At 47.1% G+C, this 24057-nt stretch overlaps 1 protein-coding gene across 1 annotated transcript in view; it reads left to right on the forward strand.

Annotated features, from left to right (window-relative positions):
* The first annotated feature begins 704 nt into the window (after window positions 1–704).
* Window positions 705–24057, forward strand: part of LOC138663563 (oocyte zinc finger protein XlCOF22-like) — a 36015-nt gene continuing 12662 nt past the window's right edge. Inside the window, exons 1-6 of the mRNA XM_069749809.1 lie at window positions 705–769; window positions 10470–10617; window positions 10747–10926; window positions 11009–11132; window positions 11216–11313; window positions 11510–11600. Coding sequence (XP_069605910.1) covers window positions 10540–10617; window positions 10747–10926; window positions 11009–11132; window positions 11216–11313; window positions 11510–11600 — 571 coding nt within the window. The 5' untranslated portion in view covers window positions 705–769; window positions 10470–10539. The remainder of the gene's footprint in view (window positions 770–10469; window positions 10618–10746; window positions 10927–11008; window positions 11133–11215; window positions 11314–11509; window positions 11601–24057) is intronic.

Raw genomic sequence — 24057 nt, forward strand, 5'->3', positions numbered from 1 at the left:
CACCTGGTCCCTTTATGTTTAATAATAACAATGTTCATATCCAAGGAGCACTGTGTACGGCATCAATGGAGGGAGCAGCGGAGATTCTCTTATCACTGGGATCCCACTCAGCAAGTGTCTGCACTGCGGACTATATACCCGAAGCATCACACATGGGTCCGCTCTGTGCGCAGGGTACACCCAGTACTTCTGTTATATGCAGTCTGCTCCGAACACATCGTACACACACGCCTCTCTGCTCCGTACACCTCATACTCACATGGCTCCGCTCTGTACACCTCATACACACACAACTCTGCTCTGTACTCCTCGTACACACGCCTCTCTGCTCCGTATACCTCGTACACATACGTCTCCACTCCGTACACCTCATACACACACAACTCTGCTCTGTACTCCTCGTACACACGCCTCTATGCTCCGTACACCTCGTACACATACGACTCCGCTCCGTACTTCTCGTAGACACGCGGCTCCGCTCTGTACTCCTCATACACATGCAGCTCCACTCCGTGCTCCTCGTACACACGCGGCTCTGCTACATCCACAATGTAAACCCCTTCTGACCCCACACATAAACTTCCCCTCATCCAGCACCATGACAACCAGCACAGCAGAGTCCTGCAGCATACACTGAGGCCCCTGATCATGTGACCCCTGACTCCTCCCCTCGTGTGACGTCATCACAGGTCCTGTGCGCACAGAGCAGCCATATAAGTGGAGTAGTGCAGCTCTGCGGGTGGAGGTCGGTGCTGGAGGCTCCATTAGGGTATGGTTCCATGTGCAGGACACACTGTGTGTTTGACGCTGCATAGAGCCGCAGCGTCAGACACGCAGCGTCCAGATGTTACAGCATAGTGGAGGGGATTAGAAGTAGATTGGAGGAGTAGAATGTAAGCCCGCAAGGACAGGGTCCTCTTCCCTCTGTACCCGTCTGTCATTGTTAGTTTTGTTTACTGTAAGTGATATTTTTATTTTGATGTAACCCCTTCTCATGTACAGCACCATGGAATTAATGGTGCTATATAAATAATAATAATTTAATGAAATCCCGTCTCCACTATGCGTGGTAACACGCACACGGTGGCGGCCTTGCGACTCCGAACATGCGGCGCGTCTTTTAAGATTGCAGCATGTCCGTATACCTTGCTGCGTCGCTGCAAGGTATAGCACAGGGCCCTATGGTGGGGTGTGATGATCCCGGATGTGTGCTATGAACACATCCAGCATCATCGCGTCCCAGAAAGGGGGCGGAACTTACAACAGAGCGGGTTTGCCGCTCCGACGAAACCGCCGGCCATACTGATCATGGACACATACCCTTATTCTCTATGTGGAGTGCGGCTCTGCGGGTGGAGGTCGGTGCTGGAGGCTCCATTATTCTCTATGTGGAGTGCGGCTCTGCGGGTGGAGGTCAGTGCTGGAGGCCCCATTATTCTCTATGTGGAGTGCCGCTCTGCGGGTGGAGGTCGGTGCTGGAGGCCCCATTATTCTCTATGTGGAGTGCGGCTCTGCAGGTGGAGGTCAGTGCTGGAGGCTCCATTATTCTCTATGTGGAGTGCGGCTCTGCGGGTGGAGGTCGGTGCTGGAGGCTCCATTATTCTCTATGTGGAGTGCGGCTCTGCAGGTGGAGGTCGGTGCTGGAGGCTCCATTATTCTCTATGTGGAGTGCGGCTCTGCGGGTGGAGGTCGGTGCTGGTGGCTCCATTATTCTCCATGTGGAGTGTGGCTCTGCAGGTGGAGGTCGGTGCTGGTGGCTCCATTATTCTCTCTGTGGAGTGTGGCTCTGCGGGTGGAGGTCGGTGCTGGAGGCTCCATTATTCTCTATGTGGAGTGTGGCTCTGCTGGTGGAGGTCGGGGCTGGAGGATCCATTATTCTCTATGTGGAGTGCGGGTGGAGGTCGGTGCTGGAGGATCCATTATTCTCTATGTGGAGTGCGGCTCTGCGGGTTAAGGTAGGTGCTGAAGGCTCCATTATTCTCCATGTGGAGTGCGGCTCTGCGGGTGGAGGTCGGTGCTGGAGGCTCCATTATTCTCTATGTGGAGTGCGGCTCTGCGGGTGGAGGTCGGTGCTGGAGGCTCCATTATTCTCTATCTGGAGTGCGGCTCTGCGGGTGGAGGTCGGTGCCGGTGGCTCCATTATTCTCTGTGGAGTGTGGCTCTGCTGGTGGAGGTCGGTGCTGGTGGCTCCATTATTCTCTATGTGGAGTGCGGCTCTGCGGGTGGAGGTCGGTGCTGGAGGCTCCATTATTCTCTATCTGGAGTGCGGCTCTGCGGGTGGAGGTCGGTGCCGGTGGCTCCATTATTCTCTGTGGAGTGTGGCTCTGCTGGTGGAGGTCGGTGCTGGTGGCTCCATTATTCTCTATGTGGAGTGCGGCTCTGCGGGTGGAGGTCGGTGCTGGAGGCTCCATTATTCTCTATGTGGAGTGCGGCTCTGCGGGTGGAGCGCGGTGCTGGAGGCTCCATTATTCTCTATGTGGAGTGCGGCTCTGCGGGTGGAGGTCGGTGCTGGAGGCTCCATTATTCTCTATGTGGAGTGTGGCTCTGCGGGTGGAGGTCAGTGCTGGAGGCTCCATTATTCTCTATGTGGAGGTCGGTGCTGGAGGCTCCATTATTCTATATGTGGAGTGCAGCAGGTAAAGACCCCAATATCCACAGGTGTCCCTTCTAATTGGGGGGAAACTATCACCTCTAATAATCCTCGGACAGTTCTGACAAACAAGGAAAAGTGCCCCTTTATGGAGGTGACAGAAAGTCTGTTTAGTCCCTTTAGCTTCATAGTATCAGCTCTAATCCAATGGGGAGAGAGCGATTTACCCTGAAGAGTCACAGATTGTGGGGTTGTTATAAAATGTGATATTTAGGGGGTTTTGTGTTGTCTCCCTATATGAATCACAATGGTTTTGTTCCTTTTCCGCTGATAGATACAAATGACCCAACTATGAAAGACGGGAGCCAAGGAAACATGTATTACTCTCATAGTACGGGGCTCCTTTATTGGCCTCCACACTGTATAAAGTTCCCACAGTATCGATAATCTCCACACAATATGATAGTACAAGAAGCCCCACACAATCTGCTACCACCCAAACCACTAGGTAATAAATCCTCTCTTATCCCCATTCTTGATGCCTTACAGTGCCACCTTCTTGGTTCCCCAGTACATCCATACTCAATTTTATTTTATCTCTTGTTTCTTTCATGTAATACCTTATGTACTCGTGTATAAGCCGAGTTTTTCAGCACGTTTTTTTTTCTGCTGAAAACGCCCCCTCAGCTTATACACGAATCGTGGTCCCAGAAAGCCGGAGGGGGAGTGGAGGTCATCGGGTCACAGAGGCAGGAGCCGGTGGCTGTGGCTAAAGCCTGTGCCGCTGCTATAATAGCTCACAGTGCCAGCCGCAGCCGCCGGCTTCCAGCCATACATCGTACTCGCCTACCGGTGTGCCCTTGGTGCTGGCACTTCATCTCGTTCCGGCCGCCTACAACTGGAGCTCTTCCTGCGAGTGATCATGTGGTACCGCTCATTAAGGTCATGAATATGCACGCCTTTCCACTCCCATAGGTGTAGGCGCATATTCATTACTTCCGTCTGTCTAACAGAAATCCACTGTCGCTGACTGGTCCAGGCCGCGACCAATCAGCAATGGGCACAGTCCGACCGAGAACTACTCCCTCCCTACTTCCATACAGTCAGTCCCAGGCGCCCGCTCCATACTCCCCTCCAGTCAGCGCTCACACAGGGTTAATGGCAGCGTTAACGGACCGCGTTATGCCGCGGGTAACGCACTCCAATAATGCTGCTATTAACCCTGTGTGACCAACTTTTTACTATTGATGCTGCCTATGCAGCATCAATAATAAAAAAAGATCTAATGTTAAAAATAATAAAAAAACAAAACACCTGCTATTCTTACCTTCCGTCATCCTCCAATGCGAACGGCTGCCGCCAGCTTCCGTTCCCAGAGATGCATTGCGAAATTACCCAGAAGATTTAGCGGTTTCGCGAGACCGCTAAGTCATCTCAGTAATTTCGCAATGCATCTCTGGGAACGGAAGCTGGTGGCAGCAGCGCGCGCATCGGGACAGCTTTGCTGGAGGGTGAGTATATAACTATTTTTTTATTTTAATTATTTTTTTTACATGGATATGGTGCCCACACTGCTGTATACTGCGTGGGGTGTTATATATTACGTGGGCAGTTATATACTATGTGGCTGCTATATACATACATACATACATGCATACATATTCTAGAATACCCGATGCGTTAGAATCGGGCCACCATCTAGTCTTTTATAAAAGTCTCAAACTTCTGTGTGTGAATCAGACATGAGATCTAACGTGGTAGAAGATTACAGTGCGGGGAAGACAGGAAACCTTCATATCGACGGCGGGTGGTAATGGGGTCAGTGACGGACTCTGGCCAAATATGTTTCTAGAGCCGTAGTAGAAGATGAAGATGTCGTCCTCATCATGAAGTAGTTATTTATCCTGTCACGTGTAATGAATATCTCATGCAGTATTGCTAATGTCGATTCCAGTGTTGGTAAATGAGACGAGAATTAGCGTTATGGAAGATGAGTCTATGAGAAACGTATTCAGCTGCCGACTCCGAGGGAGAAACTGCTTGTTGTCTGTGGCCTAAAATATTTTATTTTGTTTTATTAGTAGACTAGCTGAAGAGCCCGGCGTTGCCTGGGCATAGTAAATATCTGTGGTTAGTTATAGCACCTCACTTCTCTTATTTTCCCATCACGCCTCTCATTTTCCCCCTCACATCTCTCATTCCTTACACCTCTCATTTTTCCCCTCACTCCTCTCATTCCCCCCTAACACTTGTCATTTCAACCTCACATCTGTCATTTTCTGATCACTCAACTATTTTCCCTCACTCCTCTCATTTTGCACTCACACCTTTTCATTTTTACCTCACACCCCTCATTTTCACCTCACACCTCATTTTCCCCTCAGTATATACCGTATTTTTCGGACTATAAGACGCACCGGACTATAAGGCGCACCCAGGTTTTAGAGGTGGAAAATAGGGAAAAAAAATATTTGAAGCTAAAAAATGTGGTAAAATATTTAATAACATAAATGACATACTATTATATGTGGTGTTATTATATATAATAGTATGTTATTATGTTGGAAGCTGCGGGACCAGTGTGGTGTCTGTAAAGCACTATATGAAGATGCTGGAGGGTGAGTATAAGAATGGGGGCACAGGGCTTATATTTAAAGAACCACTCCAGCACTGCAAAATAACACTGGAGTGCTGCTTTAAAATCCCATGGGAGAACTATAACTCCCAGCATGTCCTGCAGATCCTATGACATGCTGGGAGTTATAGTTCACCAAAGGAGTGGCAGAGTGCTTTATTGTGTTTTGTAAAGACTAACCTCTTAAATGTGGCAGCCAGCCACACTGTGGTGAGGTTAAAGCTGAAGCATCCCATGACTGCACACAGAGCAGTCCCTCTTTCCTTTCCACAGCACAGGTTATGAGGAAGCTGCAGATTCTAGTGGAGACTGGAGAGCCTGAAGGACCTGTGATGATGTCAAAAAGAGGGAGGGCTCTGAGCTGCCATGTGATGCTCCAGCCCGCCCACTCCTGACATCATCACAGGTCCTCCTGCACAGAACTCAGCGTCCAGCCCAGGCATGGCAGGCAGGTATGCAGCCATCTCCTCTCTCCCTTGGCCCCTGCTGCTGCCTCCTCTCCCCCAGACACATAGACCTGCAAAGCTGCTGCAGGAATCAGCGCTGGAGAAGCCATGTGTGTCCCTGCTTAAGCATTTGCTGCTCCCGACTCACCGCTCAGCTGATAGGTGGGCGGGGAGTAGCTAATGAATATTCACTGCACTTAATCATCGGGAGCACATGGTTTCTCTAGTGCTGATTTTGGGCAGAGGGGACATCCTGAAGTGGGATAACAGTGCGATCCCACTCACTGCTGCCCCCCTCCCCACATGCTACATCCGTACCATAAGACGCACCCACACTTTCCTCCCAAATTTGGAGGAAAAAAGTGCGTCTTATGGGCGGAAAAATACGGTACATGTTTGTCATCTCCCTTATATATAGTATACACCTGTATGTCATCTCCTGTATATAGTATATACCTGTATGTCATCTCCCCTGTAAATATTATATACCTGCGGTATGTCATCTCCACCTATATATTGTATATACCTATGTGTCATCTCCTCCTGTATGTAGTATATACCTGTATGTCATCTCTTCTGTATATACTATATACCTGTATGTCATCTCCTATTATAGTATATACCTGTATGTCATCTCCTGTATATAGTATATACCTGTATGTCATCTCCCCTGTATATAATAGATACCTGCTGTATGTCATCCTCCTCTATATACCTGTGTCATCTCCTCCTGTATATAGTATATGTGTGTCATCTCCTGTATATAGTATATACCTGTGTCATCTGCTCCTGTATATAGTATATACCTGTGTGTCATCTCCTGTATATAGTATATACCTGTGTGTCATCTCCCCTGTATATAGTATATACCTGTGTGTCATCTCCTGTATATAGTATATATGTGTGTCATCTCCTCCTGTATATAGTATATACCTGTGTCATCTCCCCTGTATCCTGTATATAGTGTTATGATCAGGTGACCTTGGAGCAGCATGAAAACTTTCACTGGAGTAGGTGGTAACTATACTGACCGCAAACCCTGATCTTATCATCGCAACTAGATGTAGCCGTGGGGTGTACCTAACAAAACCTAGACACCTCGACACAGCCGGAGGACTAAATACCCCTATAGATGGAAATAGGAATTTCTACCTTGCCTCAGAGCAGAACCCCAAAGGATAGGCAGCCCCCCACAAATATTGACTGTGAGCAGTAGAGGAAAAGACACACGTAGGCAGAAAACAGGATTTAGCAAATGAGGCACACACTAGCTAAATAGGAAAGGATAGGACAGGATACTAAGCGGTCAGTATTAAAAATCCTTCCAAAAATATCCACAGCAGAAAATACAAAAACTCCACCATCTAACTAAAGATGTGGAGCGTATATCTGCATCTCCAGAGAATCCAACAAGACCGAGAAAACACTGACACAGTCTAAGCTGGACAAGAGAAAAACAAATGAATAGTACAGAATATAAGCACACTGCATGTGTGCCACAGGAACAAAAACCAGACACTTATCTTTGCTGAATTGACAGCTGTGCAGGAGAAGCCAGAAAGTGATCCAACACTTCAGAAGAAACATTGACAACTGGCAAGGACTAATGAATCCTGCACACCTAAATACCCCAGTCAGAACAGCAATCAGCAAATACACCTGGCCAGGACTGTGACTCAGAGACAACTGCATTCCCACCTACAACCACTGGAGGGAACCCAAGAGCAGAATTCACAACAATATAGTATATACAGTGGGGCAAAAAAGTATTTAGTCAGTCAGCAATAGTGCAAGTTTCACCACTTAAAAAGATGAGAGGCGTCTGTAATTTACATCATAGGTAGACCTCAACTATGGGAGACAAACTGAGAAAAAAAAATCCAGAAAATCACATTGTCTGTTTTTTTAACATTTTATTTGCATATTATGGTGGAAAATAAGTATTTGGTCAGAAACAAAATTTCATCTCAATACTTTGTAATATATCCTTTGTTGGCAATGACAGAGGTCAAACGTTTTCTGTAAGTCTTCACAAGGTTGCCACACACTGTTGTTGGTATGTTGGCCCATTCCTCCATGCAGATCTCCTCTAGAGCAGTGATGTTTTTGGTTTTTCGCTTGGCAACACGGACTTTCAACTCCCTAAAAAGTAGAAAAAGATGAATCCTCTAATAAATAGCCAATATTTCTTTTGCAAACATGCATTCAACAGAATATAGTGAGGCAATAAGAAGAGGAATAAAATAGCATAGCATAAATACCCTACACTTTTCACTCCTTGAAAAAGCCACGTCCAGGCGAAACGTGCGTTGGAGCTAGCAGGATTACATTGGGTATGGACAGTCCTATGTTGTAGGGTATTTATGCTATGCTATTTTATTCCTCTTCTTATTGCCTCACTATATTCTGTTGAATGCATGTTTGCAAAAGAAATATTGGCTATTTATTAGAGGATTCATCTTTTTATACCCTTTTATTTGTGGACTATTTTGTCCTTGAGCCCACTCCAAGAATTGCACTATGGGGATATTTCTATATTACTTTGATGTTTTGTGTTCTCCCCTTTTTTAATATTTATTCAATAAAATTCATATTTTTTATTACATTGGTTTTGGATATTTAAAGGGAACCTGTCACCCCGTTTTTTCAGATTGAGCTATAAATACTGTTAAATAGGGCCTGCGCTGTGCGTTACTATAGTGTATGTAGTGTACCCTGATTCCCCATGTATGCTGAGAAATACATTACCAAAGTCGCCGTTTTCGCCTGTCAATCAGGCTGGTCTGGTCAGGTGGGCGTGTTCACAGCGCTCTTTTCTTCTCCAGCTTTCCGTTGGTGGCGTAGTGGTGTGCGCATGTCCAAGGTCCGAATTCCCTGCGCCCACGTGAAGACACAGCGCGCGATCTGCGCTGTAATCCCTTGCATCGGTGGGGGCGGCCATCTTCCTGGGGCCGCGCGTGCGCAGATGGAGTGCTCTGCTGCACGGGGCTTCAGGAAAATGGCCGCGGGATGCCGCGCGTGCGCATTAGAGATCGCGGCGGCCATTTTCCCAAAGCCGAGTTTGCATCTCGGCTTTGGAAAAATGGCCACCGCGATCTCTAATGCGCACGCGCGGCATCCCGCGGCCATTTTCCTGAAGCCCCGTGCAGCAGAGCACTCCATCTGCGCACGCGCGGCCCCAGGAAGATGGCCGCCCCCACCGATGCAAGGGATAACAGCGCAGATCGCGCGCTGTGTCTTCACGTGGGCGCAGGGAATTCGGACCTTGGACATGCGCACACCACTACGCCACCAACGGAAAGCTGGAGAAGAAAAGAGCGCTGTGAACACGCCCACCTGACCAGACCAGCCTGATTGACAGGCGAAAACGGCGACTTTGGTAATGTATTTCTCAGCATACATGGGGAATCAGGGTACACTACATACACTATAGTAACGCACAGCGCAGGCCCTATTTAACAGTACTTATAGCTCAATCTGAAAAAACGGGGTGACAGGTTCCCTTTAATTTATTTCACCCTTTCTTTGAGTAGGTATTATTAGTATATACCTGTGTGTCATCTCCTCCTGTATTAGACCGCGTTCACACATTATTTGGTCAGTATTTTTACCTCAGTATTTGTAAGCTAAATTGGCAGCCTGATAAATCCCCAGCCAACAGGAAGCCCTCCCCCTGGCAGTATATATTAGCTCACACATACACATCATAGACAGGTCATGTGACTGACAGCTGCCGTATTTCCTATATGGTACATTTGTTGCTCTTGTAGGTTGTCTGCTTATTAATCAGATTTTTATTTTTGAAGGATAATACCAGACTTGTGTGTGTTTTAGGGCGAGTTTCATGTGTCAATTTGTGTGTGTTGAGTTGCGTGTGGCGACATGCATGTAGCGACTTTTGTGAGACGAGTTTTGTGTGGCGACATGCGCATAGCAACTTTTTGTGTGTCGAGTTGCATGTGACAGGTTAGTGTAGCAAGTTGTGTACAGCAAGTTTTGCGCATGGCGAGTTTTATGTGTGGTGCGTTTTGAGTATGTGCAAGTTTTGTGTGAGGCAACTTTTGCATGTGTTGCAACTTTTATGCATGTGGCAATTTTTCTGAGTGTGCAAATTTTGTGTGAGCCTAGTTTTGCATGTGGCGAGTTTTGCACGTGGCAAATTTTGAGCGGCGACTTTTGTGTTTCGACTTTTATGTGGCGAGGTTGGTGTATGTGTGGTGAAATGTGTGCTGAGGGTGATATGTGTTCAAGCACATGGTAGTGTGTGGTGCATTTTGTGTGTGTGTTCATATCCCCGTGTATGGTGAGTATCCCATGTCGGGGCCCCACCTTAGCAATTGTACGGTATATACTCTTTGGCGCCATCACTCTCACTCTTTAAGTCCCCCTTGTTCACATCTAGCAGCTGTCAATTTGCATTCAACACTTTCCCTTTCACTTTTTCCCCATTATGTAGATAGGGGCAAAATTGTTTGGCGAATTGGAACGCGTGGGGTTAGCCTCACAACATAGCCTGTGACGCTCTCGGGGTCCAGACGTGTGACTGTGCAAAATTTTCTGGCTGTAGCTGCGATGGTGCAGATGCTAATCCCGGACACACACACACACACACACACACACACACACACACACACACACACACACACACACACACACCTTTATATATTAGATGTAAAGAAGAAAACTAAATACTGTAAAATAATAGATTTCTTCATATGTTTCCCCTATTATCTCCAGTAATTGTATTACTACACAGGATTTTTATGATGTTACATCGGCTCATCTTCTTCTCATTCAGGTCTCTACAATACCGGATCCTCTGTGATGATCTTGTATATAAGATAATTTTTCTGAATTACCCATCAAAGATGAATATGGACAGAGACAAGATGGCGGAGAGGATATTACACCTCACCCTAGAGATCCTCTTCCGGCTTACTGGAGAGGTGAGAGATTCTGATGGCGTCACATTACATCATTCTTATCTATGGCAATAACAGATGGACAGAACTGGAGAGGGGAGGACTCTGGAAATGTCTGTAGTGAGATTTATTAATGTGTCTCTCCATAACCAGGATTACACAGTGGTGAAGAAGACCCCTAGTGGGCGCTGTCAGGACCCTTTGTCTGAGGAATGGGTAAGAACTCTGAGCCCAATCACAGGGCCTCCATCTCACCCCCTGATACATGAGGACATCAATGACCAGAAGATCCTAGAACTCACCTACAAGATGATTGAGCTGCTGACTGGAGAGGTGACACTGCTGGGAATGCTGGGACATTATACAGTAACAATATGAAGGGTTTCGGGCATGACTGTATCATTGTATGTGTCAGGTTCCTATAAGGTGTCAGGATGTCGCCATCTATTTCTCCATGGAGGAGTGGGAGTATTTAGAAGGACAAAAAGGTCAGTACAAGGACATCATGATGGAGGATCCCCAGCCCCTCACATCACCAGGTAACAGACAGGACTAAATACACACGGCCTATAATTATCTGTATGTAAAGAATGAATTCAGTTCCTGTATGTGTTTCCTCCAGATCTATCCAGTAAGAGGACAACACCAGAGAGATTTCCCCGTCCTCTTCTTCCACAGGACTGTAAACAAGAAGATCCCAATGTTCCTCAGGATCATCAGGTAGCTGGAGAGGTGTCATGAGATCTCCCCTATGATGTGTAGACGGCTGTGAAGATCTTATGCTCAGTCTTGTTTTATCCACCAGTATTATATGTTTTATATTTGTGTAATGAGAACGGTGAAGATGGTAGGATTAGAGCTGATCATAGATTTTCACTTCTCCATCTGTCTGTGACTTTTACAATATTTGTTTTAGGGTGAAGATCTGACCCATATTAATACTACAGAGACATATGTGAGGGGTGATGAGCGATGTAAAGAGGAGATTCCTACATATGACTACCCAGGTGAGTAGTAACCACTAAATGCTGAGAAGTCACAGATTCTTCTCAGTCACTGCCTGTGGCTGCTTTTATCGTTGGTGTAGTTTGACCATATCACAATCATGTGATCACCATTTATTCAGTCGCCATGACAGCACCACGAGAGAGAGGGGATCCGCCCTTCAGGAAACCTACAGACGTAAAAGGGCGGCACCTCTCTCCCGCATCAGTTGGTTTGTTGTCCCTGACAGGGGAACCTCTTCAGACAGACCTTATGAAGAAGGTCGAAGAAACGAAGATAACCCAGTCCTGGCAGGCCAATTCAGGTAGCGGGGGTCCCCTACCTCGGTCTGTCCAGGACACCGGAAGCACCACACGGCAGGGGAACTTCTGGTGTCGGTGTCAGCAGAGAGGGGTAGCTTTTATCTAAATGCTTGCCTCTTAAGTGATCTGTCGCCATCAGGTACCAGGTGAGTATATGGGGTCTTCTGCCGTGGCCGCGCCCGGGGGTCCTCCCGGGGTCTGTCTGCGGCCTGGTGGTGATATGCAAGTCGGCCGGGCGGCGCGGGCTTCCTCGACCGCGCGTCGGCACGCTCACCGCGGTTGCGACCGGAAGGGGCCTGTCTGGATGACGTGGCAGGGCATGCGCAGTGCGACCTCGCCGGCCTATGACGTCGCTATTGCATCCTCGCCTGATCCTGGTACCCGGCGATTATGCGGTGGAGGGGCAGGTTTGCAGATGGGCCTTCGGGGGGGCGGAGGTCTGTTTACGGTCGGTCCGGGGCGCGGCCCTCGGGGAGGCACTCCAACATTTAATCATGGTACCGGGCAGATCACCTGGAGCCTGCTGACCCCCATCAGGGGGCGGTAACTTGGGGTTATTTAATGAGGAGTCTGACGACTGCTGAGTGCTTCTGACTCATTATAATTGAGTCGCGGGAGCACCACTGCCTGGCAAGCAGCAGCAAATTCAGCCCAGTGAGGTGCCTCGAATTATATCCCAGTGGCGATCTAGTGGCAGTAGTCGCGCTGGTGGAGGCAAGCATACCCAAAAATCGAGGCAGAGCAAGTCCTCAAACCGTAAAACATCGCTGGCTAGGAAGGACCCCCCACTGATTACGGTACCAATGACTGCACACTTGGTAAGTGATCTACGTGAAAGTTCTCTTAGTGATTTCCTGTTACTCCTTATATTCCCTCTCTCCTTGTTAGGGGAGAAAATGTTCCGCCAAAGCCAAACATAGGGAGTGTGCCGAATGTGGGGAACCACTCCCAGATGGCCATGACAGAAAGCTATTTAAACCCTGCATACAACGCTTAATTGAGGAAGAAGCCCCTGACCTTACTTCCACTCTAAGGGATATGGTTAGACAGGAAGTTAAAGGTTCTATTACATCCATGTCCCAGAAAACGAATGTCAGGAGAAGCAAACATATTAGGTCCCCAATTTCGGATTTGGGGTCGGACTCGGGTGAACTGAGCTCTGAATCCTTTCTGTCATCCTCTTCATCTATAGAGATCAAGTCCGGTCACTCATACTTGCCACTAGACAGAGTAAACCATCTTGTTAAAGCGGTAAACAACACAATGGGGATTGAGGAGACCCAGACAGAATGCTCCATGCAGGACATTATGTTTAAAGGCCTAGATCGAAAATCCCTAAGGTCTTTTCCGGTGGTGGATAAGATAAATACATTGATTACAAAGGAGTGGGAAAAACCCGAAAGGAAAGGTTCACTTCCACCGGCATTTAAGAGGAGATATCCATTCGAGGAGGAATCTTCATCCTCATGGGACAAGGCTCCGAAACTAGATGCAGCAGTGGCCAAGGCGTGTAAAAGCAACTCTCTTCCGTTTGAAGATCTAGGAAATCTAAAAGATCCACTAGATAGGAAAGCTGATGTTTGCCTGAAAGGGGCTTGGGAAACATCAGTAGGATCCCTAAGACAAGCGATTGCAGCCACTTGCACGGCACGGTCATTGATGGTGTGGCTTGATCGCTTAGAGGATCAACTCAAGAATAAGGCTCCCAGGAATGAGATCCTATCCTCCCTATAATTCAGGAGGCAACAGCTTTTCTGTCAGACACATCAGCAGATTCTGTTAAATTAGCCGCCAGATCTTCAGCCCTTTATAACGCAGCCCGTAGAGCTCTATGGATTAAATGTTGGCCAGGAGATTTGCAAGCCAAATCAAAACCGTGTAGCATTCCATGTGAAGGGGCACATTTATTTGGACCAGTTCTTGATGAACTATTAGAAAAGGCGGGCGATAATAAGAAACGGTTCCCTTACCTAGGAAGACCCTCTTATAGACAGGATTACAATAAAGGATGGTTTAGCCGCAGAAGGTCGACTAGAGAGAGACCCAGATATGATAATAATAGAAGGAAAGGTAGAGGATATATGTTTAATACGTCTCGGGACTATGAAAAACCTCAGTGACTGCCGGACCAGGTAGGGGGTAGGCTTTCAGCCTTCTATCCTGCCTGGTTACAAATTTCCAACAGTCCATGGATTCTCAGCGTTATTGAAACTGGCCTAAAGTTTGAGTTCCAAAGGATTCCTCATGATACATTTACTTTAACACCCATCTGTTCTTCTTCTGCGTAACAAATGGCACTAGAGTCGGAAGTTCAGGAACTTCAGAAAAAAGGGGTTCTGATCAAAGTGCCCGCGGTACAAAGAGGTAAAGGGTTCTACTCCCCTCTCTTCCTTGTCAAAAAGCCTGACGGATCTTTTCGTACCATCATTAATTTGAAAGGCCTGAATAAATTTTTGCTGGTCCCGTCTTTTTAAAATGGAATCTGTAAAGACTGCAATAAAACTCCTCTTTAACAATTGCTTATATGGTTGTCCTAGATCTGAAAGACGCCCATTATCACATCCCGATACACGTAGATCACCAACAGTTCCTTAGGGTGGCGGTTTCACTAAACGGCTCAGGACAGCACTTACAATATCGTGCACTACCCTTCGGAGTCGCGGTTGCACCCCGGGTTTTTACTAAAGTCATAGTAGAAGTTATGGCACACCTTCACGAACAGGACATATTAATAGTTCCCAACCTAGATGACTTATTGGTTGTGGGAATTTCAGAGTCACATTGCAAAAACCAATTGGAGAAGGTGACATCCGTGTTACACAAATTGGGATGGATTATTAATTTAATAAAATCTCGTCTACAACCTTTAAAAGTTCAGGAGTTTCTGGGTCTTACCATAGACTCCAGTCGGGAGGAGTGTCATCTGCCGGATTCAAAAGTGGATGGTATCCAGCGACTAGCGACCAGAATGATTAATAATCCATCAGTCTCTGTAAGAGGGGCGATGTCACTATTGGGTTCACTCACATCGTGTATTCCGGCGGTTCTCTGGGCTCAATATCATACCAGAATACTACAGTGAGACCTTTTACAAAATTCCCGTCACCTGAAAGCTCATCTTGACAGTAAATTTTCATTGTCTGTTGAATCCATTCAATCACTACATTGGTGGACACACGTACCAAATTTAGTTCCCTGGACAAATCATATAACTCTGATAATAACTACAGATGCTAGCCCCAGGGAATGGGGGGCACACTTGGAAAGTAGTTGGGTCAAGGGGCTGTGGTCTCAGTCCGAACAGAGTTTGTCATCCAATCTTAATGAGTTATTAGCGGTAGAACGCGTTTTCTTATACCCCCTACAGGGTTGGCACGTCAGACTTTTTTCCGACAAACCGGTAACCGTAGCCTACATTAACCATCAAGGAGGTACTCAGTCCGGTTCATTAATGGAGGTCGCGGATTGTATTTTTCAGATGGCCGAAAATCATCTATCACTCACGGCTCTTCACACAAAAGGGAAGTACAATATCATGGCCAACTATCTAAGCCGCAACCAACTCAGACAGGGAGATTGGACACTGAACTCATCCATCTTCAATCAGATCATACAATTGTGGGGTTGTCCAGACATAGATCTCTTTGCCAACCGAGGAAACAGAAAGCTACATCGATTCTGCTCATTAAACCCCAGAGACAATACGTATGCAGTAGACGCTCTTCTAATCCTATGGCACTTCAATCTCGCCTATGCGTTTCCCCCTCTGAACTTAATCCCAATAGTTCTGAGGAAAATACGGGAAGACGGAGCCCAAATAATCCTGATAGCCCCCGTTCTGGACCAGAAGGTCCATTTCTCAGCCATGGATTCTTCCAGGAATATCAAATCTCCTCTCCCAGTGCCCAATCCTCCATCCACGAGTGGCCAATTTACATCTAGCGGCGTGGAATTTGAAAGGTCGTTACTAAGGGGGAGGGGTTCTTCGCGGGACTTGGTAAATACATTACTCAAAAGTAGGAAAATCTCTACAACAAACATTTACTTTAGGATTTGGAGAAAATTCTTATCAGTTTCAGAAACACGGATTGATCAGGACCCCTGCATTAACCAAATTTTAGAATTCCTGCAAAAAGGGTTAGATATGGGCCTAGCCACAAGTACGCTAAGGGTTCAAGTATCAGCTCTAGGTACACTATACAATAGAAATTTGGCCAGCAATCATTGGATAGTCAGATTCTTCAAGGCAGTTACGAGATCTAGACCAATCATTACACAACAGTTCCATGGGACCTAAATCTTGTTCTCTCTTACCTCTGCGAGAAGGATTAGTGATATACAAGCTTTGTCCAGACAGCCTCTGTACGTGCAGTTTAGGGAAGATAGTTATTATGAGACCTGATCCTCTTTATCTTCCAAAGGTAGCCTCAAAGTTTCATAGGTTACAAGAGGTTGTCCTTGTTAGGGTTGGCGGAACGCACCGAATATATGTATTAGATGGGATTGGTGCGTTCGCAACCCGGGATCCACCGTGCAGGAAAGAACCTGCTGCTAAGTAAATGGCGGCACTATATGGCGGTGTGAACCAGCTCTGTTAGCTTCACAGAGCAGCCGAGAAAGCAAGGCTCTGTGCCCTGTTAGCCTGTGCCTCTGTGAAAGTCTAACTACCCAAATGAGAGCAGTCAGTGGTCATGCATGCACACAAAACTCCTCGCCGGAGGTGCCAGCATTCTAGGGGCTTATTTCAGCCAGGTCCCTGAACACATACAAACACATGACCACACTGGCGCAAAGCACATAAATTAGAAGATACTAGCGCATGGCTGTGCGGCCATGCGAGCCTTAAATAGTTGCAGCACGTACAGGACCTTCAAAGAAGGACCAATGGAAGTTGCTGCAGTACCTGAGCATGTGACCCTAGATCTCCACTGAGAGATCTTGCCCTGGGCATGCTCAGTGTGTGCAAAGCAGGGCTTAGTCCTAGCACCTACAGGAGCTTCCAAGAAGGACCAATGGAAGTTGCTGCAGTACCTGAGAATGTGACCCTAGATCTCCACTGAGAGATCTTGCCCTGGGCATGGTCAGTGTGGGGAAAGCAGGACTTAGTCCCAGAAAAGCCTGCTCACCGCAGATCAGTGCAGGGTACAATAGCAGAGCCTGGAGAGGCAGCAGTAACCCTTTGCACAGTATCAGTCTCAGTGAGACGCTGGGACCGACGTCTCCGTAGGCTCCACTGCGGCCGATGCAGAATGGGAGACCGCAGCAGACACGGATCGAGATTCCCCCTGTGCAGCAGAGGAAACGCGACTCCTAACAGTCCTTCCCTCATTTTATACCTACCAACTAATCCCACATAATTATATGCGAGAAGAAGAGATCCCAAATCATTATTAAAACCAATAATAAATATTAAAAATAACATGATAAAAAAGCAAACAATACTGTACGGGACACCACCTGTTATGGACCTGGTGGTTAGGAGCACCCGGAACGACCTGATGGTTAAACTAACACAGGACAAGCTCTGGGAAGTGGGAGCTCTGCTGACCGCAACCCCTAATCCTATCACACAACTAGAAATAGCCGTGGAGCGTACCTAACACGACCTAGACGCCTCTTCACAGCCTAAGAGCTAACTAGCCCTAAAGATAGAAAATAAAGCCTACCTTGCCTCAGAGAAATTCCCCAAAGGAAAAGGCAGCCCCCCACATATATTGACTGTGAGCTGAGAAGAAAGTCACAAACACAGAAATGAAACAGGTTTCAGTAAAGGGAGGCCCGACTTATTAAACAGACTGAGGATAGGAAAGGTATCTTTGCGGTCAGCACAAAAAACTACAAAAGACCACGCAGTGTGTGCAAAAAGACCTCCGCACCGACTCACGGTGCGGAGGTGCCACTCTGCATCCCAGAGCTTCCAGCTAGCAAGGCAAAATCATGATAGCCAACTGGACAAGGAAACCATGAACAAATAATTAACTAGCAGGGACTTAGCTTCTGCTGGAGTAGACAGGTCACCAGAAAGATCCAAGAGCGAACTGAACCAGTACAAGAACATTGACAGCTGTCATGGAGTAACGATCTGAGTGGAGTTAAATAGCGCAGCCAGCCAAAGAATAAACTACGTCACCTGTGGAAGGAACCTCAGAAGCAGCAGCTCCACTCACAGCCACCAGAGGGAGTCCATGGACAGAACTCACCGAAGTACCATTCATGACCACAGGAGGGAGTTCGATAACAGAATTCACAACAACCACCATACACAGATATCTGTTGTGAATTCCGCTCTTGGGCTCCCTCCGGTGGTTGTAAGTGGCACTTTTGTGAGTTCTGCTCTTGGGCTCCCTCTGGTGGTTTTAAGTGGAATGGCTGCTCCTTGGATTTAGCAGTCTGCAGCTGCTTCCACTGATTGTCTTTCTGCTCGGCTATTTATGCCTGGCTCTTCCCTTCAGCCAGTGCCACTTGTCAATGGTTCCTGGTTGGATTCACATCTCTCTTGGATTTCCCTGATATCCTGACCAGTTCTGCAAAGATAAGTCCTTGCTTTGCTCTTTTCTGTCCACATGTTGTGGACTTATTCGTTCTGTGCATTCTATGTTTTGTCCAGTGTTGTGAATTCTGTTGTCGAGCTCCCTCCTGTGGTCATGAATGGTACTTTGGCTGGTTCTGTCCATGGACTTCCTCTGGTGGTTGTGAGTGGGGCTGCGGCTTCTGAGTTTCCTTCCACATTCAAGATTTTGTGGTTCAGAATCCGATGTCAGATCCTAGGATTCCAATTCCTGATTTGTTTTTTGGGGATAGATCTAAGTTTCTGAATTTCAAAAATAATTGTAAATTGTTTCTTGCTTTGAAACCTCGCTCCTCAGGTGACCCTGCTCAACAAGTGAAAATCATTATTTCTTTGTTACGTGGTGACCCTCAAGACTGGGCATTTTCCCTTGCGCCAGAAGATCCGGCATTGCGTGATGTTGATGCGTTTTTTTCTGGCGCTGGGATTGCTTTATGATGAACCAAATTCAGTGGATCAGGCAGGGAAAATCTTGCTGGCTCTGTGTCAGGGTCAGGATGAGGTAGAGATATATTGTCCGAAGTTTAGGAAGTGGTCTGTACTCACTCAGTGGAATGAATGTGCCCTGGCAGCAATTTTCAGAAAGGGTCTCTCTGAAGCCCTTAAGGATGTCATAGTGGGATTTCCCATGCCTGCTGGTCTGAATGAGTCTGTCTTTGGTCATTCAGATCGATCGACCTGAGCCTATGCAATGTGATAGGACTTTGACCAGAGCTGAACGGCAAGAACACAGACGTCGGAATGGGCTGTGTTTTTACTGTGGTGATTCCACTCATGCTATCTCCGATTGCCCTAAGTGCACTAAGCGGTTCGCTAGGTCTGCCAACATTGGTACGGTACAGTCGAAATTTCTTTTGTTCGTTACTCTGATTTGCTCTCTGTCGTCCTATTCTGTTATGGCATTTGTGGATTCAGGCGCTGCCCTGAATTTGATGGACTTGGAGTTTGCTAGGCGCTGTGGTTTTTTCTTGGAGCCCTTGCAGTATCCTATTCCATTGAGAGGAATTGATGCTACGCCTTTGGCCAAGAATAAGCCTCAATACTGGACTCAATTGACCATGTGCATGGCTCCTGCACATCAGGAGGATATTCGCTTTTTGGTGTTGCATAATCTGCATGATGTGGTCGTTTTGGGGTTGCCATGGCTACAGGTCCATAATCCAGTATTGGATTGGAAATCTATGTCTGTGTCCAGCTGGGGTTGTCAGGGGGTACATGGTGATGTTCCATTTTTATCAATTTCGTCGTCCACTCCTTCGGAAGTCCCGGAGTTTTTGTCGGAGAACCGGGATGTATTTGATGAGCCCAAATCCAGTGCCCTACCTCCTCATAGGGATTGCGATTGTGCTATTAATTTGATTCCTGGTAGTAAGTTTCCTAAGGGCCGACTGTTCAATTTATCTGTGCCAGAACATGCCGCTATGCGGAGTTATATAAAGGAATCCTTGGAGAAAGGTCATATTCGCCCGTCATCATCACCGTTAGGAGCAGGGTTCTTTTTTGTGGCCAAGAAGGATGGTTATTTGAGACCTTGTATTGATTACCGCCTTCTTAATAAAATTACAGTCAGGTTTCAGTATCCTTTGCCGCTGCTGTCTGATTTGTTTGCTCGTATTAAAGGGGCTAGTTGGTTCACCAAGATAGATCTTCGAGGGGCGTATAATCTTGTGCGTATTAAACAGGGCGATGAATGGAAAACAGCATTTAATACGCCCGAGGGCCATTTTGAGTACCTGGTTATGCCATTCGGGCTTTCCAATGCTCCATCAGTATTTCAGTCCTTTATGCATGACATCTTCCGAGAGTACCTGGATAAATTCCTGATTGTATATTTGGATGATATTTTGGTCTTTTCGGATGATTGGGAGTCTCACGTGAAACAGGTCAGAATGGTGTTCCAGGTCCTTCGTGCGAATTCTTTGTTTGTGAAGGGGTCAAAGTGTCTCTTTGGAGTTCAGAAGGTTTCATTTTTGGGTTTCATTTTTTCCCCTTCTACTATCGAGATGGACCCTGTTAAAGTTCAGGCCATTTATGATTGGACTCAGCCGACATCTGTGAAAAGCCTGCAAAAGTTCCTGGGCTTTGCTAATTTTTATCGTCGCTTGATCAGTAATTTTTCTAGTGTTGCTAGACCGTTGACTGATTTGACCAAGAAGGGTTCTGATGTGGTCAATTGGTCTTCTGCGGCTGCGGAAGCTTTTCAGGAGTTGAAGCGTCGTTTTTCTTCTGCCCCTGTGTTGTGCCAGCCAGATGTTTCGCTCCCGTTTCAGGTCGAGGTTGATGCTTCTGAGATTGGAGCAGGGGCTGTTTTGTCACAAAGAAGTTCTGATGGCTCGGTGATGAAACAATGTGCCTTCTTTTCTAGAAAGTTTTCGCCTGCTGAGCGCAATTATGATGTTGGCAATCGAGAGTTGTTGGCCATGAAGTGGGCATTCGAGGAGTGGCGTCATTGGCTTGAAGGAGCCAAGCATCGCGTGGTCGTCTTGACGTATCACAAGAATTTGACTTATCTCGAGTCTGCCAAACGGTTGAATCCTAGACAGGCTCGATGGTCGCTATTTTTCTCCCGTTTTGATTTTGTGGTTTCGTACCTTCCGGGCTCTAAGAATGTGAAGGCTGATGCCCTGTCAAGGAGTTTTGTGCCCGACTCTCCGGGTGTTCCTGAGCCGGCGGGTATTCTCAAAGAGGGGGTAATTTTGTCTGCCATCTCCCCTGATTTGCGGCGGGTGCTGCAAAAATTTCAGGCTGATAGACCTGACCGTTGCCCAGCGGAGAAACTGTTTGTCCCTGATAAATGGACTAGTAGAGTTATCTCTGAGGTTCATTGTTCGGTGTTGGCTGGTCATCCTGGAATCTTTGGTACCAGAGATTTGGTGGCTAGATCCTTTTGGTGGCCGTCTTTGTCACGGGATGTGCGTTCTTTTGTGCAGTCCTGTGGGACTTGTGCTCGGGCTAAGCCCTGCTGTTCTCGTGCCAGTGGGTTGCTTTTGCCCTTGCTGGTCCCAAAGAGGCCCTGGACGCATATTTCTATGGATTTTATTTCGGATCTCCCTGTCTCTCAAAAGATGTCGGTCATTTGGGTGGTTTGCGATCGCTTCTATAAGATGGTCCATTTGGTACCCTTGTCTAAATTGCCTTCCTCCTCTGATTTGGTGCCATTGTTTTTCCAGCATGTGGTTTGTTTACATGGCATTCCGGAGAACATCGTTTCGGACAGAGGTTCCCAGTTTGTTTCGAGGTTTTGGCGATCCTTTTGTGCTAGGATGGGCATTGATTTGTCTTTTTCCTCGGCTTTCCATCCTCAGACAAATGGCCAAACCGAACGTACTAATCAGACTTTGGAAACATATCTGAGATGCTTTGTTTCTGCTGATCAGGATGATTGGGTGTCCTTTTTGCCTTTGGCTGAGTTCGCCCTTAATAATCGGGCCAGTTCGGCTACTTTGGTTTCGCCGTTTTTCTACAATTCTGGTTTCCATCCTCGTTTCTCTTCAGGGCAGGTTGAGTCTTCGGACTGTCCTGGTGTAGATACTGTGGTGGATAGGTTGCAGCAGATTTGGACTCATGTGGTGGACAATTTGACATTGTCTCAGGAGAAGGCTCAACGTTTCGCTAACCGCCGGCGCTGTGTGGGTCCCCGACTTCGTGTTGGGGATTTGGTTTGGTTGTCGTCTCGTTATGTTCCTATGAAGGTTTTCTCTCCTAAGTTTAAGCCTTGTTTCATTGGTCCGTATAAGATTTCTGAGGTTCTCAATCCTGTGTCATTTCGTTTGACCCTTCCAGCTTCTTTTGCCATCCATAATGTGTTCTATAGGTCGTTGTTGCGGAGATACGTGGCACCTGTGATTCCATCCGTTGATCCTCCTGCCCCGGTGTTGGTTGAGGGGGAGTTGGAGTATGTGGTGGAGAAGATTTTGGATTCTCGTATTTCGAGACGGAAACTCCAGTACTTGGTCAAGTGGAAGGGTTATGGTCAGGAAGATAATTCCTGGGTTTTTGCCTCTGATGTTCATGCTGCCGATCTAGTTCGTGCCTTTCATTTGGCTCGTCCAGGTCGGCCTGGGGGCTCTGGTGAGGGTTCGGTGACCCCTCCTCAAGGGGGGGTACTGTTGTGAATTCTGTTGTCGAGCTCCCTCCTGTGGTCATGAATGGTACTTCGGCTGGTTCTGTCCATGGACTTCCTCTGGTGGTTGTGAGTGGGGCTGCGGCTTCTGAGTTTCCTTCCACAGGTGACGAGGTTAATTCGTTAGCTGGCTGCTCTATTTAACTCCACTTAGATCATTGCTCCATGCCACCTGTCAATGTTCTAGTATTGGTCTAGTCCGCTCCTGGATCGTTCTGGTGACCTGTATTCTCCAGCAGAAGCTAAGTTCCTGCTTGTTTTTCTCTTGTTTGCTATTTTTCTGTCCAGCTTGCTATTTTGATTTTTGTCTTGCTTGCTGGAAGCTCTGGGATGCAGAGGGGCGCCTCCGCACCGTGAGTCGGTGCGGAGGGTCTTTTTGCGCCTCTGCGTGTTTTTTTGTAGTTTTGTGCTGACCGCAAAGTTACCTTTTCTATCCTCTGTCTGTTCAGTAAGTCGGGTGTTGTGAATTCTGTGGCAGAGTTCACTCCTGTGGTCACAAGTGGTACTTCGGCTGATTCTCTCTGGGAGCTTCCGTTTGTGGAGGAAAGTGGTACTGCAGCTTCTGAGTTTCCTCCCTCAGGTGATCTGGTGAGGTCGTTAGCTGCTTCTCTACTTAACTCCACCTAATGCTTTGATCCATGCTTCCTGTCATTGTTCCAGTGTTGGACTTGTGTTTCTCTGGATCATTCCTGTGGCCTGCTGCTCTGCATAGCTAAGTGCTTCTTTGCTATTTGTTGCTATTTTTTCTGTCCAGCTTGTCTATTTGTTTTGCTGGAAGCTCTGGGACGCAAAGGGTGTACCTCCGTGCCGTTAGTTCGGTACGAAGGGTCTTTTTGCCCCCTTTGCGTGGTTTTCTTTAGGGTTTTGTGTAGACCGCAAAGTTATCTTTTCTATCCTCGTTCTGTCTAGAATATCGGGCCTCACTTTGCTGAATCTATTTCATCCCTACGTTTGTCTTTTCATCTTACTCACAGTCATTATATGTGGGGGGCTGCCTTTTCCTTTGGGGTATTTCTCTGAGGCAAGGTAGGCTTATTTTTCTATCTTCAGGCTAGTTAGTTTCTCAGGCTGTGCCGAGTTGCATAGGGAGCGTTAGGCGCAATCCACGGCTGCCTCTAGTTGTGTTTGGAGAGGATCAGGAATTGCGGTCTACAGAGTTCCCACGTCTCAGAGCTCGTTCTATTATTTTGGGTTATTGTCAGATCACTGTATGTGCTCTGATCGCTATGTACATTGTGTTACTGAATTGCCTATCACAACAGTCGGGCCTCTCTTTGCTAAATCTATTTCATCTGTGTTTGTGATTTTCATCTTTACTCAGTCGTTATATGTGGGGGGCTGCCTTTTCCTTTGGGGAATTTCTCTGAGGCAAGGTAGGCTTTATTTTTCTATCTTTAGGGCTAGCTAGTTCCTTAGGCTGTGACGAGTTGCATAGGGAGCGTTAGGAGCAATCCACGGCTATTTCT

Source organism: Ranitomeya imitator, chromosome 2 (assembly GCF_032444005.1).
Source record: "Ranitomeya imitator isolate aRanImi1 chromosome 2, aRanImi1.pri, whole genome shotgun sequence".
NCBI lineage: Eukaryota > Metazoa > Chordata > Amphibia > Anura > Dendrobatidae > Ranitomeya > Ranitomeya imitator.